This window comes from Acanthaster planci, linkage group LG12 (assembly GCF_054643075.1).
Source record: "Acanthaster planci isolate LZ-2023a linkage group LG12, COTS_SCS, whole genome shotgun sequence".
Taxonomy (NCBI): domain Eukaryota; kingdom Metazoa; phylum Echinodermata; class Asteroidea; order Valvatida; family Acanthasteridae; genus Acanthaster; species Acanthaster planci.
In genome coordinates this window covers 9,288,305-9,305,311 of record NC_141788.1, presented here as the reverse complement: position 1 = coordinate 9,305,311, position 17,007 = coordinate 9,288,305, and the positions used below count along the sequence as shown (strand labels likewise).

General features: G+C 42.3%; 2 protein-coding genes across 4 annotated transcripts in view; both read right to left on the bottom strand.

Moving 5' to 3' along the window:
* LOC110985173 (FRAS1-related extracellular matrix protein 1-like) overlaps positions 1 to 10,657 on the bottom strand; it is a 29,950-nt gene extending 19,293 nt beyond the window's left edge. Inside the window, exons 1-2 of one of the 3 annotated variants that reach the window (XM_022246012.2) lie at positions 10,281 to 10,657; positions 2,855 to 3,195 (exon numbers count right to left, since the gene is read on the bottom strand). In XM_022246012.2, coding sequence (XP_022101704.2) covers positions 2,855 to 3,091 — 237 coding nt within the window. In that variant the 5' untranslated portion in view covers positions 3,092 to 3,195; positions 10,281 to 10,657. Of the gene's footprint in view, positions 1 to 2,854; positions 3,200 to 9,050; positions 9,152 to 10,280 lie in introns of those variants that run through there. The other 2 variants (XM_022246011.2, XM_087144432.1) reach the window with 2 other exon arrangements.
* A 422-nt stretch (positions 10,658 to 11,079) lies between these two features.
* LOC110985175 (rapamycin-insensitive companion of mTOR-like) overlaps positions 11,080 to 17,007 on the bottom strand; it is a 55,217-nt gene continuing 49,289 nt past the window's right edge. The window contains exons 30-31 of the mRNA XM_022246014.2: positions 16,570 to 16,708; positions 11,080 to 15,961 (exon numbers count right to left, since the gene is read on the bottom strand). Of these exons, the coding sequence (XP_022101706.2) occupies positions 15,869 to 15,961; positions 16,570 to 16,708 (232 nt within the window). The 3' untranslated portion in view covers positions 11,080 to 15,868. The remainder of the gene's footprint in view (positions 15,962 to 16,569; positions 16,709 to 17,007) is intronic.

The window sequence follows — 17,007 nt, the reverse complement described above, 5'->3', positions numbered from 1 at the left end:
AATTTATCAGAGTCAAAGGAAACAGCGGATAAAACAACAGTGATTTCATTTCATTGATGAAAATTGGGATAAATTGGATTAGAAAAACTGGGTTAGAGCAAATTTTTTTCCAAAAAAAATCAGAACGAACTAATAAATTGACAACCTACTGTACATGTACATGTAAGTTACTGATTTTTTCCGGATTTTTCTTTAGTTCTGATATGCCCTGCATGTCTCAAACTGATTTACCGGTACAAGTCTCCATTTTAATGACTTCTAATGTGACTTTCAATGTACTCTGCATCAATGGATGGGAAGCAACATACTTGAAAGAGTTCAGTCTAAGATTTAACAGGCACCAAACCACTCTGTACATGTATGGGCTCAGGTAGAAAATTATTGACTACTTTCTTTTTTTTCCAACTGTGAACCTGTTTTTACCAGAGCTGAACTTTTTACAAGGAGTATGCCCGTACGCTGCTGGCATGAACAAGTACTGTCCAGTCCGAAATGTGTAGACTCTGAAATTCAGCCACTGACATGCAAATCCAGATTGGCGTGTTTCATGTCTTCATCACTCTGTGGTGTATATTTCAAGGGCCAAATGTCATGACAGCACATTATTTTACACATTAAATTGTCACTTAAATGAACTGCAAGAGGAGGGAAAACCAATGTAAATATTTCTCAGATCAAATGGAGGCCGCAACACTGCCACAGTCTAAATGTGCTAAGTGGACTCAGGCTAATACCTCAGGCAGGCTCCGACTGTAAACTCAGCTCACGCTGGGGGGGAGGGGTCTAGCTATTTGAACTTTGCACATTTTTGACTGGGCCAATGTCGCCAAGCTTCAGTGGCATATAGGGGGAGGGGCCTGGGGTGCACGTGCCCCCCACAAAATTCCTGGTGCCCTCCCAGGTGCCCCCCTCTGGAAAAAAACAAAACACGAATGGATATTGAACAAGGTTAACAAAAACTTGCCCCAATAAACCACACTACTGAAAGCTGGTACCCTCCATAAGATGCTGGTGCTCCCTTTGTCCACCCCCCCAGGTAAAATCCTAGCTACGGTATCCACTGCCAAGCTTTTGGACAATGTCGCCCAGCTGTTGTTTCCATGAAGGCAGCAATGTTAGACACGCAAGCCACAGCAATTCCTGACGGGCTGTTTGAGAATAAATCAAGTCATACACAAGCCACTCTGACCCCATCCAGACGCCCTGAGAATCTATGCCATTGCGGCAAACATAAATCGTGCATACTGCTTGTGTTGTACGTAATTGGTGTCACTTGTCCACAGACTCATAGTGCATGTATCTGGGCGGATTGTGATGCACCCAAATGATTTAGTTTAGTGAGATCAAAAGCCATCTGAAAGTTATTTCTTGGGTCATTCCATGAGGTTGGGACACAATTTGTGATGGTGTCCATTGTTATGTGGGTTCCCTAAAAAATGAACAGCTACATTATTTCCCTGCTTGTGGATTTCAAATTATACATTTTGCAAGGCTGAATACAGAGGTGTGTGTTACATTCACAGAGTAAATGACCTACTCTACAGGTCGTGACAGGTGGTAAAAGTTACCCATGTAACAAGGACACAAATTGTGCCCCAACCTCATGAAATGACCCTCCTGCCAGTATACAGTTGCCCACTTATTACATGCCGCTGCCGAGCTTAACATTTTTACCCTGAATTAGGCTCTACTTATTTCACAAGAGGCACACTTACCTTGGAGGAACATTCACCCCTGCCATAGTGCTCCCCGTTTATAGCAAAATTTTCTGCTACAGTGGGCGCAACGGTTCTGCTAACAGCGCTATAAAATTGTGCTCAGGACACAATCCAATGATGTTCCTATGCATTAAATATTGCCCACCAAATTTAGGGGCTGAAGAAAACTTGTTGCATTTATGTATATCACATGTGCATTTTGGATGGTAATCAGTTTTATTTATGCCTCACTACCTGGGCCATTCTGTCCTGATCTCTTGGTTCTGCTAAGCACTTTTGTTTGCTACAGATACATGTACATGTATGCTTGGCACTTTCCTGTGCTCAGCACGTGAATTGCTTGGTATCTTTCTATTCTAACTTTCTTCTTGTGCTTAGCATTCTCCCGTACGTACATGTACTAAGCACTTTTACATGCTGGGCATTTTTCTGTACTGAGCACTTTCCATACAAGTTTACATTTTTTTTTTGCTTTGCACATTTCCATGCCAAGGATTTTTCTGTGCTTGGAACTTTTACGTACTAAACACTTTTCCGTGCTCACTTCTCCTCCGTGCAAGCCATTAAAGCACTTTGCCATGCGGAACACTTTTCTGTGCTCACTTCTCCTTCATGCATGCCATTAAAGCACTTTCCCACGCGGAACACTTTTCCGTGCTCACTTCTCCTTCATGCATGCCATTAAAGCACTTTCCCACGCGGAACACTTTTCCGTGCTCACTTCTCCTTCATGCATGCCATTAAAGCACTTTCCCATGCGGAACACTTTTCTGTGCTCACTTCTCCTTCATGCATGCCATTAAAGCACTTTCCCATGCGGAACACTTTTCCGTGCTCACTTCTCCTTCATGCATGCCATTAAAGCACTTTCCCATGCGGAACACTTTTCCGTGCTCACTTCTCCTTCATGCATGCCATTAAAGCACTTTCCCATGCGGAACACTTTTCTGTGCACAGTGCTCTTCCATGTTTGGTACTTTTCTGTGCTCATATTGCTTACATGTACATGTAGCACGTTTCCGTTTTGAGCTTAGCAATTTTTGTGTGCTTAGAAGAGACATGAAACTGACTACTGGTTTCTCCAAGTTGAACGTTATGTAAGTTACAGTCTGCAACAGATTCGAGAACACAAGTACCTGAGGTTCTAGCCTCCCCACTCGTTGATAAAATGGCTCATCCACAGCTACCTCCACCTTACACTGCTCGTCTTCGCCTGGTGCCTGAAACGCCAGCACACTCTCATCCAGCATGACAGTCCGGCCGATCGGCACCTCCAAGGGTTGGTTGACCAGCACCAGCTGGCCAACTGAAGTGGCTGCCAGGTGGAAGGTCAAGAGAAGAGCTGGCAGGATGGGCCGTGGCAAGGCAGCCATGTTGGACTAGTACCCCGCCTTCACGCTATGCACAGCTGGTGGTTGGACTCTCCGGCTGGAATGCCAGGGCTAAGACATTCCAAAGTCCATACAACCAAGATCTGCTAGCTTGAAGAAGACATAAAGAAAAAATGAGCAATATTAAGGCTGGTTTACACCAGCATGACAAACGCAATAATAATTTTTTTTTTGTAAAAGAGCGGCCAATTTAATATCAACACTCGTACACAGCAAACTTTATCCGATTTGAAGTGTGTTTACGTGTAACTGTTACAGATTTCCAGTACTGATATTTGATCTGACATCAGGAAATCTAAATTTGTGCTTGCTGTCATACCAAGTATTAACTGACCTCAAAGTAAATAAACAAAGTATAGAGACTTGTATACCAGAGTGGAATACAAGAACAAATCTGCTAGTGACAACGTACGACCATCACCCTTTGCTATGAAAAAGTGACATAGTGAAGTTACTTTTTTTAACAGGAGAAAAAAGTTAACTTGGTATACCCCCGGTAGCAGGGGCAGAGGTGTGCATGACCTTTCACAGGTTTGGGATTGAAGTACATATAGGGTACATGTAGCATGCCAAACTCTAAAGCCTGCAACACCCACGAACCCATCCACAGAAATGCTTCTCCCCCCCTAACAAACACAAGTTGAGCTTTTACAGAGAAATTTTGGCAGCATTCCTGACAGACTTGCAGACAGGCCCCTCAGGCGCACAACTGGGTCAGAACTTCTGACTGCCCCCCCAAACCTACTGGTACATGTATGCAAGTCCTTTCTGTGTAAAAGCCTTTTTTCTGAACAAAGTCTGACAACCAGACTGATTAATATACATTTACTCAGTACCACAGTCTTTGTTGGCCCCGCTAGCTGAGATCACAAAAAGGGGGTTCAGTTGGCTGGCTGTTGTTAAGCTTCTACTCAGCTATTACTAAATAAGGGTTTACCAAGAAATTTCTGAGTTTTTCTTGAATTTTAAAAAAATGCCTGGAATGCCAACGTGTTTTTCAATTCCCCTAAATACAAGGTAAACATATGGTCCTAAACACTTGGTCACAGTCCAAGAAAATAATTATTGCCGTGTTTACACAGACGGAATTTCGAACTGACTATCTAGAGCACCTTTCACTACTGTCTGTCTATTTTAAATTGAGAAAAGTGTACTGTGTTTGAATACTGCATGATTGGGCCGTGTAAAGAGACTTGCCTCTCATTAGAAAAACTTCCACAAACACAGCACAAAGTTGTCACAGATCAAGGCTTCTGGACAGAAACGTGCTGTCAATGTACATGTACAGGTACATGTAACAAGCTGTGTAAATGCCACTTATACATGTACTAGGGTTGGGCCTGTCACAATGCTCAAAAACTCTGGCAAAGAAAAAAAAACCTTGAGAGCAGAGAGGGGAAAGATTACCCATTGAATCTTCTTCCGGACTGGGGAAAAAAAACCTACATGACACACACACAGAAATGCCTATTAATTTCCAGTAAATAACAAGTCAGAGAACAGCATAAAAAGAAAGGGCTTGTTTTCTACAATTCTCGATGCAATGTGACCCCAAAGGCAATAATTTACATAGCTAGACACAGCCATTACATTCTTCAGAAATTCAGTGGGTACGTGTACCCTGCAGCTGTACCCTAGTTTATGTACTATTGTGGGCAACTTGAGCGGCCTTTTGTCAGCTGTGCAAATCCCTGATTTTAATGAAGCGATGGAGTGGTTTCCACAGACTTAAAAAGCACTTCAGGAAGCACTCTGAAGTTTCCGGAAAATATGCTATACATCACTGACCACAGACGACATGGCTAGACAGTCGGTATATATTCACAGTGGTTGAACTAATATGTCTGAGTAGATGTGTCTCAAACTATTTGTAATTTGCTGTAGTGAATGGCTTAATCGTTTGCACAAAACAAACCATGAACTTGATAGGCCTACAGTACGTAATTCATGTACATGGACATGTACTTTAAATCCTTAATCCTTGAAAGTGTGCAAAAAAATAATACACGGTGTGCTTGCATTTACATGAAAGTTCATCTGCTAGGAATTTTGACATTTCCATTTCTCCTAATAAAAGTCATTCAATATCCTAGCACTAAATGACATCAAGGTACAAGTAGCCTGCGGCGATGACACCACAATATCTCTCTTGTGATTCTGATAAAAACCGGCTGACTCAATGTTTTAAGAACCGTGCCCTGCCTGTCATCGGGAGACGAGTGCGGTGGCTTTGGAATGGAATCCAACATTCTCCTGACAGAGGCCAGACTACACTGCCCTTTTAAAAACCACATCCATCAGGATCGCAGAGCATGGAAAGTTTTAAAATGTTTTTGACACGTGTACATGTGTGTGCACTATTCTATAAAAAAAAATAACCAAAGACAGATGTCAAACAATTTTCATGCAGGTTCAGGTTGAGCACACATTCTGACAATTTCAGGGTTTTTTTTCCCTGTTAACTCCACACGGTTATGCAGTAGAGCAAATGATTTGACTTGCAGGCTCCGCCCCTTGTGGACGTAATGCCTGCAGGCAAGACACGAGCAGCCTGCATTAAGTTCAACGTCCCCAAATTCCATTCTCAACCCCCCCCTCCCACCGTCAACTTAACCTACATGTACTTGAATATATATACAAGCAACCTCGCACATCTCGGGGCCAGGGGAGACTCCACTAATGAATAGATTTCCCCTCGGCCTTCAGGCCTTCCTGAACTCCGTACAACCCATGGATTAATCATACCCAAAAAGCTGGGTTGGAAAGAAGCGCCGTACCCCAGTAGACTGTGTAAGATTGGCTGGTCCACCACAAGGGGGAAAAAAAGCCTGATTTAATATCCAGATTTACTCAAAGTTAGCAAAAAGTTGAAATTTTCATTGCTCTTGATTTCGATCGGGCACATTTACTGTTTTCTGTTTACTTTTCTTGGGGGGGGAGAGGAAAGCAGCTCTTTAGCTGTTTAGTTACAACCACTATCTCTAATTTTGTTTTAAAGTGATTGTGGCTTTTGATTAAAACTATTCCAGGTTAGGAAAAAAAAAACTCTCTTTATTCCTGATTTGAAAATTTAAGAGAAAAATTCTGTAAAATAAGTTAACAGGACAAGGGACCACATTATAAATCCCATGCTTATTCGGTACTTTTTCCTTAGGTCAAAAGTATTTTTTTCATGACTACTTGAAAAAAACTCACAAATCTAATTAGTTTATCAACAGAGATTTGTTGTGAGAAATTGGCAGCAAATTGTCAAAACAAATCTGACGCCAATCTGGGGTGTATTAACCACTGCAAGTGATGATGGCAATGTCATGTACACGTACATGTTACAGCCCTGTAACCCTGGTTGACGATATGTTCACAATTCCAGTGAAGGCAAGCCTGAAGCAACTGCCACAGTCTAGTTGGGGTAAAGAACCTACAAGTTGGGAGGATTTTACGAGTGGGGATGGGGCACAAAGGGGCACCAGCATCTCATGGGAGGGGCACCAGCATCTCATGGGAGGGGCACCAGCATCTCATGGGAGGGGCACCAGCATCTCATGGGAGGGGCACCAGCATCTCATGGGAGGGGCACCAGCTTTCAGTGGTGTGTTTTTGGGGGGCAGGGTTTTGTTCGCATTGTTCAATATCCATTCATCCCTTTTGTTTTTGATACTAGGGGGGCACCTGCGAGGGCACCGGGAATTTATTGGGGGGGGCCACGTGTCTCCCAGCCCCCCCCCACACCACTACAATCATGTGCCATATGCTGCAAATGTGGAATGCATTTAAATTTGCAAGAACTGAGTGTAACAGTATAAAGCTGCATTAACAGAACTTAGAAGCAAACAAGAACAAAAACCTAACCAGTTGTGATGTAAGTTTTTGAATACGTAGTACTCTTAATATGGCAATTAGTATTTGCTCAGAATTGTTCTGAAACAACAAATCTCACCACAAATGTCTTCAGGTGTAACCCTTTATCAGTAGCCCTTTTTAGCCACGAGTTGCCAAATCTCTCACTCGAAAATTAATGGAGAAAACGAGTTCCAGTGAAGGGAGAGATGCCATGTAACATAAATTTCCCCATCCACATTTCACTTGACACTTTACAATCAGACACCTGGTGTGCTGTGCATTCCAATGCAACAATGGCAGAGTGCAGGTTGAATCATGGAAGCCCAGCTAGCTCTATGGTTGAATCAACCTGTTTGTCACCTGCTTCAATGGCTGTGTTATTTACGGTACCTGGGGCGTTGTTACTTGTAATAACCCTGAGTGACTGATTGCCCAATCCACCATGCAAGTAATTGGTCAATGGGCCCTTAGAGTAGTGAGGGCCAGTGGGAAGATGGGGAGTGGGGGAGGAACATTCCTCTCCTTGAGGTCAGGAGTTTGGACCTGTTTGTTGAAAACTGACGGATCTGATGAAGAAAACTAGGTGGGCTTTTGGTTTTGAAGTGGCAATGTTGTGGTTTGAGTCCTTATGAGAATCCACAGGGGGTACATTAGCTAAGGCCCAAAAAATATAGTTACACACTATAACGTTTCCTGTTTCTCTGCCTGCTGTACTCTATTTTGACAGCACAACCCTGATTCTTTGGGGGGGGGGCAGAAATCGTTTTAAAATGTGACATCAATTGGAAATAAAGACAGAAAAACAATGTGCCTATCTTAGTTCGGATGTGGTGCAAACAAGGCTCAATGTTTTGATGCCTGCAACTAGTCCCATTTGAAGTGTTATTCGCTTCACTTGAAACAAATGCCCCCCCCGATCTCCCTCGCTGTTCTTTTTTTAACCAGGGAACACTTTGCTGCAGACAGAATTGGTATTTCAGAAAGTGCACTCAAATCCTACCCACCCGAGTTTCACATACCTTGTACTGGAAAGCAGAAATTGTTTTGCCTTAATTAGCAATCATGCTTGAAAACTAGGCAGTCTGCGAACCAGTACTTTTTTGATTATAAAATGAAATTTAAGTGCTTGTATGCTGAAAAGGTGCAAGTCTTTGCAAGGCTGGATCCATAGCCAAATTAGGACGAGGGGTCAATTTTTTTTTCGGGGGGAGGGGGGGCTTAAATTTTGGCAATTTCTTTATGTAGCCTTTTAAAGCCTTTTGGAAGGCAAGGCTAAAGTTTGAGGCCCTTTAAAAGCTTTTGGAAGGAAAGGAGGGCAGAGAAAAAGGCAACTAAACTTCCCTTTTACAATTATTATCAAAAAAGTCAACTGCTCCTTCGTGGAGCTACATTTATGGCACACAAGACAGTCGAGTGTCTTGAGTCCTTTTGCAAATACACGCACACCTGTACAAATTTGTCTCCCCCATCCGTGTAATCTGTATGCCAAGGGTTCCTGCACCTAAAGGACAGTTAAATTCCATGACTTTCCCATAACCAAATTATGAAAATCCATGACCCAATAACCCAATTTCTTGGACTATTAGGCCTTTTCAGTTGCAAATACAATCACACATTTTATGCACTTATTTCTGAGAATAGAAATCACATACAGTGTTTCAAAAATTCCATGACTTTTCCTTGACTTCAGTCACTTTTACAAAATTCCATGACTTTTCCAGGCCTGGAAAATGAAAACAAATTTCCAAGACTTTTCCATGACTTTAGTCACTTTTACAAAATTCCATGACTTTTCCAGGCCTGGAAAATTAAAATAAATTTCCATGACTTCTTCATGACTTTCCAGGCCACAGGAACCTTGGTGTGCCTATGCAGCTACACCAGGCCCTAGGCACCAGTGTTCTATAGGCCCGACTCCTATTCAGTCACAGGCACCAGCCTCAATGTCATTGTAGCCTGGTTAGCATCATGTCGATGCTGTTAACTAGCATTGATAACCTATAGACATGCACTGCGTGTAGCTTTTCCCAAACTGGAAATTCAAAGAGAGAAGCACACTGTGGTATCTTTGTAGGCTCTCAACTTTTTCATAGGCACTCACATTTTTTGTTGGACCTTGGGACCATGCCTCCGGTGCCCCAGGTGCAGACTTGAAAGGGGAATCATCTACACCATTGGCACCATGTTTAGTATCCGAAAAACTCTTTGAGGAAGATGACAAATGATTCTAAAAAGAAGATTAGCCAGTGACAAAATCTCACACGGATGCAACTTTTTACTGGCTCTGAGTGTTACTGTCCAACACAATGCTCTTCAATCCTTGTCCTACTCATGTTTTAGCAGTACAGCTGATCCAATGGGGAAATACCAAGCATGCTCCTCGAGCCCCCCCCCACCTTAAAATTAAATTTGTTCTTCTTTTTCCTTTCTCCTTTTTTTTCTCAACTCGTTATTTAATAACTGTAATGATGGAAAGTATCAGGAAAAATATGCCTTGTTCATGATTCCAGGTTTTCCTGTGGTAGCCCCCGAGGTCCGTGCTGCCCTCCCTCCCCGAATGGACCCAATATCCAAGACATTTCATCACGTGTCTTACCCATAACATCTTCCTTGAATCAAAAACCGTACAATCTCTTCCTGAAAATAAACCTGATGTTATTCCACACTCTACGACTTCTTACCTGCTGTATCGATACTGTAAAAAAAAATCAGCATGTCATTTACGCTGTCATTTGTCCAGCTGCTGTTACATTTTGATGGAGGGAAAACTGGGCCCTAAATATCTAACAAATGACATAGCCATTCATTCATTTAAAAAAAATCTTTAACCAGATAAGGAAATTATACAAGTTCTGAGTTCTGGAATGTCCAAACCTACTCCCTCCTGAAAAAAAGAGAAAACTGGACACAAGCAGAAACTGGGCATGCACCTTGTCAACCATTCCATTCATGACAAATTGCCATAAAATAAATTTGGATTAGAAACAGTACTGGATGCCAGTGGTTAACGGTCCTTGGAATCTGGTTAGCCGTTGGGTCAGGCTGTTCCTTGCTCTTTGGGTCAGGGCAGCCATGCACTGCCCAGACTTCCTCGTCACGAAGTCCCCCCCGCCCGCCAACTCCACTGTCAACTGGTCAACAACGACTGCTGTGGTACTACTAAGCTGTCGGCTACAACGGCCTACGCGAGGGGTACGCAAAGTGTACATGTAACTTGCGGAAACTTTACAATAAAATGTACAGCGTATGGTTTCTTTTTTATATGGTTAACTTCACTAACTCGTCATGCATTAAAAAGTATACAACGAAGCCTGGATGACAGAAAACTTACCAGGTTTTACTTCTAAATAGACATGGATGAACTGTGGGTAGACAACTGTGGCCCGCTCGACTAGACTCTATAGTCGTCTGCCGGTTACAAACTTCAGTTTAGAACTTCATTCCTATGGAGCACCTTTTTTCCTACAAATAACATCAGCTTTTAGGACCGTGGGATTGCAGAATTTTCCAGGAATTCCCCCAAAGTTGCCGTGCCATAACTTTATTTACGTTGTCTCAAGGTACAGACTCCGACTGAATTCTTCTTTATGACTTTGAGCCAAGTTTATCAATGGAGTGACATCTTTAGGAGTATTTGTCTTCCGTGGCTGCCCATACTACTGTTGCCGAGACCGTGGGATAATGATGCTCCCCAAAATAAACTAGCGGCCGGTAATGGCCTTTTGTTCGCTCTCAAATCACGGGAAGTTGCGGCCGTTTGTGTGTTAACGGACAGGTGCTCCTCATGAATGCCCGCTAAAATCTTTCGGAAATGCAAACAACCGGCGCCACTGTTTGGACGACACCTTAAGTGTTTGTCTGGACTTTCAATTGGTTAGTGTTCAAGTGGACCCGTTTACAACCTCTTAAGCGCAGACTAAAGTGGTCTTTTTTTTTCTTTTTTCAATCCGCTAACACAAACCCCAGATGTTTTTCTGCGACCCCATTAGCTTTCTGGGGCTTACATAAAATCCCCTGGCTCCCCAATCAATAAAAACCGCTTTAAGGTCCATAACTCAACTCCAACCACTTTTTTTGGATAAAATTCACACGTTCCAACAATAAATAATTACCACGATGATCACAACACATATTATTGCTGAAAACATCGATTTTATTTCCATAAGTATCGATTTTAAACACATCTCTTGCTTTTTCTTCTTTAAAGTGAGTTGTACATCAGTGCTGTACAGTATATTAAATTGTTGCATGGGCCGAAAGCCTAGATAATTATGGGCTACTGTAAGTCCCAAAAAATCTGTGATAACTTGAAAAATCGAACGGCTTTTGGAAAAGTACAGGCTCAGTGAAATCAAAAAGAATTCAGAGAAAATGTCATCAACTTTTAGACACAAATCAGACGTGCTGTCGATTCTCCTGACAGGCTTAGTTGTTCTAAAACAAGAGTTTTAAGTTTCAAAAACGTCTCCAAAAGGAACCACCGGAAATGGGCAATTAATTCCTCTTCTGTAATCAGTGGATTTTATGAATGTTTGATCTCATTCTATATTACAGACAATGAAGTTGTGATTTGTTTCGGTTCTGTATTTTCTGCCATGGTGAAAATTTGGCTGAAATTGTTAATTTGTATATTTGACATTTTAAACAGCACAATGAAAACACAGTGGGGAAAAAACAACAACAGCATATTTTGAGCATAAATTATGTTTTGGGGTCAGGAAGAATACATACAAAGATATATCAAACAGGTTTCAATAGCATTGGAAAAGATGAAAATCTGTGAAAGCTTAAAACTATCATCTAGTCTCTTTAACCATTCAAAAGATGACTTTGTTCTTCAAATGCTTCTAACGAAGATGTTACTTATGTGGCATATGCGCATTAGGGTTTGCATGAAGATAAGTGACTTAAAGCAAAACAGACTAAGCAAACAAAATTTGAACTTAATTTTAGATTTTTTATGATCTGGCAGATTTCAAATGCTAAAAGGCAGAAGAAATCGTAGTAAAACAGTGATAGTGAATTTAAACACAATCCCTGGAATTCATATCTCTAAGTATATACAAAATGAAGATGCTGTGACAATGTAATTAAGTCACCAACTTTTGAAACTATTTTTTGGCTCACATAAAAGTTTATAATCTGGCAATTTTTATTTACACTCTTTAGTACATGTACATCGGGTCATGAACAAATTGCATAATTTTGAAGAAAAAAAAAGTAGTGGCTCCGCGTCTCAATCAAAATAAGTGTCCCTGGGAATTTTTAATTACAGTTTTTTTGGCTGAACATACAGATGACAATAAAATGTGAACTGTTATAAACTTGGCAAAGTCTGTGAAAGCAGGTCTTAATGGACAGCAGACAGTCTTCTTATAAGAGAACTTTTCATTACTTGAGCTTGACCAATATCAGTCTCCAAGGTACCATTTTGACGAATGCATCACTTGCAATCTTTTACGAGTGCTCTGGTAAAAATGAATGAATGGTGTTATTTCACTGAAGTCACTAAGTACACACATTCGCTGGGCACAGAAAACATATGCTTAGCAAAAAGAGGTTACCAGTTGGAATACTATGTGGTCTGTGTTTCTATTAACTGGTTCTCGGTAGGTTGGTGATTGAATTACAAACTTGTTTAGCAGCTTCATGACTCTTGGTCAAGATGTCCTCAATGGACAACTTTTCACAACACAATGTACACAATGCATGGACTGTCCTATGCTAGATTGGTACCATGTCTGGCAATCATAAGTGGTATGCCCGGGAGGGGGGTGGCATAATCCCGGAAATTGGACAGGGAAGGAATTGATTTGTGCTATAAAAATGGCACATTTTCAGTTACCAGAGTGAATGATTTAAAAGCTCGCAATGTTGGCAATTTGAAAAGGGCGGCTGGACGTCATATTACACTGAACGATTGTTTTAATATCAAATGTTTCATGTATTGCATCCAATCAAATTTTTCAAAAATACGATCTACCATTTTTTCAGAAAATGAAACATTCCCTCTTTTTTTCCCCCTGAATGTAAAAGATCAAACTATGCAGTTTGCTGCTTAGGTAACGACTGGCTGCTTCCATTGAAAAGAATTTCTTCTACAGCACTCTGTTGCCTGCCATTTGCAACCAACAGAGGGTGCCCTACTTGCATGCATGCAACATCATATTTGACTTTTAAAAAGCTCATTAGTGACAATCATGATTACATACTCATTGGAGGAAATTATTGCACTTTGGTTTTTTTATCAACTGTTAAATTTGTTGCACGCCATTTTCCATCTCAAAATAACTCTGATTTCTCTTTTTTGTTTGGTTCTGTCGACCAAGTCTGACCATGCACTTTGCATAAGAGCCAACACAGCCTCCTTCATATTTACATCAACATAACAATCTCTTTCAACCGTAGAAGGAAAATGTGGCCACCAGAATGACCCCAAACAACAAAATCAACAACAAAATGCAAACAATAAACAGGATTGTGTTTTTGTAGACCTTTCAGAAAACTACAGTGCTGAAAAAAAGGTCAACATTTAGTAAATTTAAGTAACATTGATTCTCTCTTAAAAAATAAATCTGCCTACTTTTTACACAGTCGTCTCAATGTTATAATATACTCTGTCAGTGAGTCCTTTTTTCTTCTTTTTCATTATGGCAGCACAATTCTCTACAAAAAGCTAAAAATGTAAATATCTTACTGTCAATTGAGTATTGGCAACTTGCCAAGAATCTGATCGATCAGATTTTCATTTTTCTTAACAATGTCCAATTGCAGCCTTTATGCAAAGTGCAACTGTTCACATTCAGTCTACGAATAAATTACAAAGGTAAACTAACTTTGACTGGTCTCGAGCCGTTCTGGCTCCTCGGTCACCACAAACCTCTTCCAGGATTCTTCAGAGTGGCCCAACTCAAAGTGGCCCTGGCAAACTACAGTATAGAAGAAGCGAGACCGGCCACTGTGGAAAAAATCACTTGGTTTGGACCCAAAAACAATTTTGCGGGCCTTTGATTAATTAACTTAGAAGCCTCAGAAGAATGCCTGTTTGGAATGCTCAGACCTCCAGTATCTACTGGTCGTTATCAGCGAGTTGACGGGTACTCCATGAACAAGCCTTGGTTGCTAACTATCCATTCATCTGATGTACTTGCCACTTCACTCCTCTGCAGGTAAGCTCTTGCATCCACCAACACAGTCTGGACGCCGATTCCATACGGCTGCCAAGCACAGAATTTTCGCTGAGCACAGAGAAATATCTGCTCAGCATAAGTAGGTCGCCGGCCACAATCTCCTAACACGTTTCTTGTGCTGCCACCCAGCTGAAGTTTTGCTAAATCGGATGAATTTGCTGAGCACTTTTGTCTTTTGCTTGGCAGCTCTGTGAAATTTGGCCCTGCAGTCGGCATGCCAAACTTGTGGTCTAGGGACTCCATATGAGAACAGTAAATGGCACTGAATGGACCGTTAATGAGAGGCAGTGTGCTTGCTTGCACTGGTTTATGTTTGTGTGGTGTGGAGAACATTGCATGGCGTGGAGAACACGAGACCAATTTTCGTCCGAATGTGGACCAAATTCGTAACATCTTTGCATGGCAATTGGCATTCCTAGCAGAAATGTCCTTCAAGAGTTGGTCGTCTCTCTCCGTTTGACACCTCTGACAGGGAACTTGCGCACGCGGGACTTGCAATTCCACAGCCCAGCCCAGTGGAAGAGTGAGCGGCAAGCTGGCGGCCTAAAGCAACGCTGGCTGTAGTACTTGGAGGAAAACGTGCCCCGCGTCCTTTCTTTATTCACAGCTTGCTCAACAAGCTTGTGACACCAAAAACCCTTTCATCACGAGGGTCGCGCCCCTCCGGTGGTCCCTGCACATTAAACAATCCGGAAACTACTCAACCATGGAACGAGTACCAGTTTGTGCTACACAATGACTCACTCCCTTCACTCCTGGACAAGAGTGCCGTGTAACTTTAGCAATATTTTCTACCTGTATACAAGTGTATTCTACAGCATAGCTTGGACAATTTCATTTTGTGCCCAGGTAAAATTTGCATAACCAACAAATTCTAAATTTGTGCTTATCCTCTAAATACCATTTGCAGCAAGAAATTTGATAAGTACTATAAAAGTTGGTCTAGGTAAATGACATCTCTCCATTCATCCGTTGTTGGTGCAAGCTGTTATGCATTTGGCTTCCAGCCGGTGGCTTGCAATCTACAGGCCAAATGACAACCTGGCCTGGGATTGTGGCTACCAGAAATGATACCGGGAAGATACCAGGCACCTATCACCCAGAAGAAAGTGTGAATCTGCTGGCCGCTAACATGTGGCCTTCAAAAAAGGCTTCCAGCCAGCAGGCAGCCAGCCAGTTATTCTCCAGACCACCCAGTTTTCCACCTTTGGTGAGTGGCCACTTGCTACTGGCTAGTGTCTTGGCAGTTGCCGGTCTAAAAAGCAGGCTGTCTAAGAAACAAAAAGGTCTTTTAAGAATTGAGTAGCAGGCCAATAACTTACAGGCCAAAAGACAACCACTTCATTCCACTGGTCCAAAGGTTAGCAGCCACCTGAAATTCTGCTTGCAGCCAGTTTGGTGGCTGCCAGTGGCTCCACCTTGGACCAAAAGTTAGTGGCCTCCTAGAATTCCACTGGCCATTTTTTTTGGGCCGACAATCATAGAGACAATACACCACAGACCACCGTCTTGCCCCAACGTTAGTGGCCACCTGAGTTCTGTTGGCCACTGATTTCTTGGCCGGTGGATCAATTACAGGGCAGACCACCGAACATGAAGACTTCATCAGTTACATGCAGGCCAGATCAACTAGGCAATCAACATGGACTATTCAGCCTGTGGCCTCACTGCACCTGTTCCCTAAAACACCGCCAGCTAATGAATCACATCGTATAATGACAGGGTCCAACTACTGGCAGACGACAGAAAGAATGTTGCTTGTCTCTTCCAGCTGCTTCCCTGCTTCCACAACCCCTTGGATTTCTTTGGCCTCTTCAAATAACTGCAAAAGTCAAACGAGACGAAAAAAAAAATCATTTGGAATAGGTCTCAAGTACACAGAATCAGGTGATGCCAACATTTCATTGGTTCTATTGCAGTCGGTCTCAATTTTCTTTCAATCTCGTTGACTAGTTTTTGAAACTAGGATACTGAACTACCTCGTGAGGCAGGCATTAGCGGGGTGTGCAAGTCAAGCTCTCTCTGGAGTCTCCAAGTACACCAAATATAAGAAGGTAAAGTGGTTATTTAGGCCAAGCATGCAGGCTAAAGAGAGGCAGAGAGAGGGTAAGAATACGAACGTTCAGACACACAACCTGGCGTGGAAATGTGTCACTCAGACTTGAGTCTGACGCTCAAGACTGGGGCACAAGACCAGGACTCAAGTCCGCCACTCAAGTCTGGCTCTCAAGTCTGGCACTCTGGTTCAGCACTGAAGTCCAGCACTCATTTCCGGGACTCATGTCTGGGACTCAAGTCCAGCACTCAAGATCAGGACAAAAGTCCAGGTTTGTTACAGGATAAACATTTCAACCTTTCTCGCAAGTTCTTGCCGAGCGCTGTCCCCGTTCCACACAGATCTCTTTTTCGTGAGGCAGAGAACCAACTTACCTCCGAGTATTTCACATCTTGGAAAAGCTCCTGAATGAAACGCCGGGCCGAGAGGCGATAGCTGCAGTTGCCCAGGAGGTAGGCAACGTCAGAATACAAGCAGGCGTTCTCAAATGTGGACGGGAATTTCTCTTTCAAGCTGATAGTTGAGAGGTGGGAAAGGAAAAGTTAATCAATCGTGAGAGCGAAATGCTGCATACAATCAGCAATTATCAAATGCCTGTATCAATTTCTACGGTGCAAGAACAGTTCAGCAGATAATTGTTATTGACTGAGCTAAATTCTCAACAGAACCGTTGGTCTTTTTAGTCCCTTGAAATCTTTCAGATGTGGGCCACTTTGATGAGAGGTTTTACTGCCAGATGGAGCACTGATTGGGTTCATCAGATATATGACTTGGACCGCCTGAGATTTCTGGGGAGCATACAGTTCAATTCC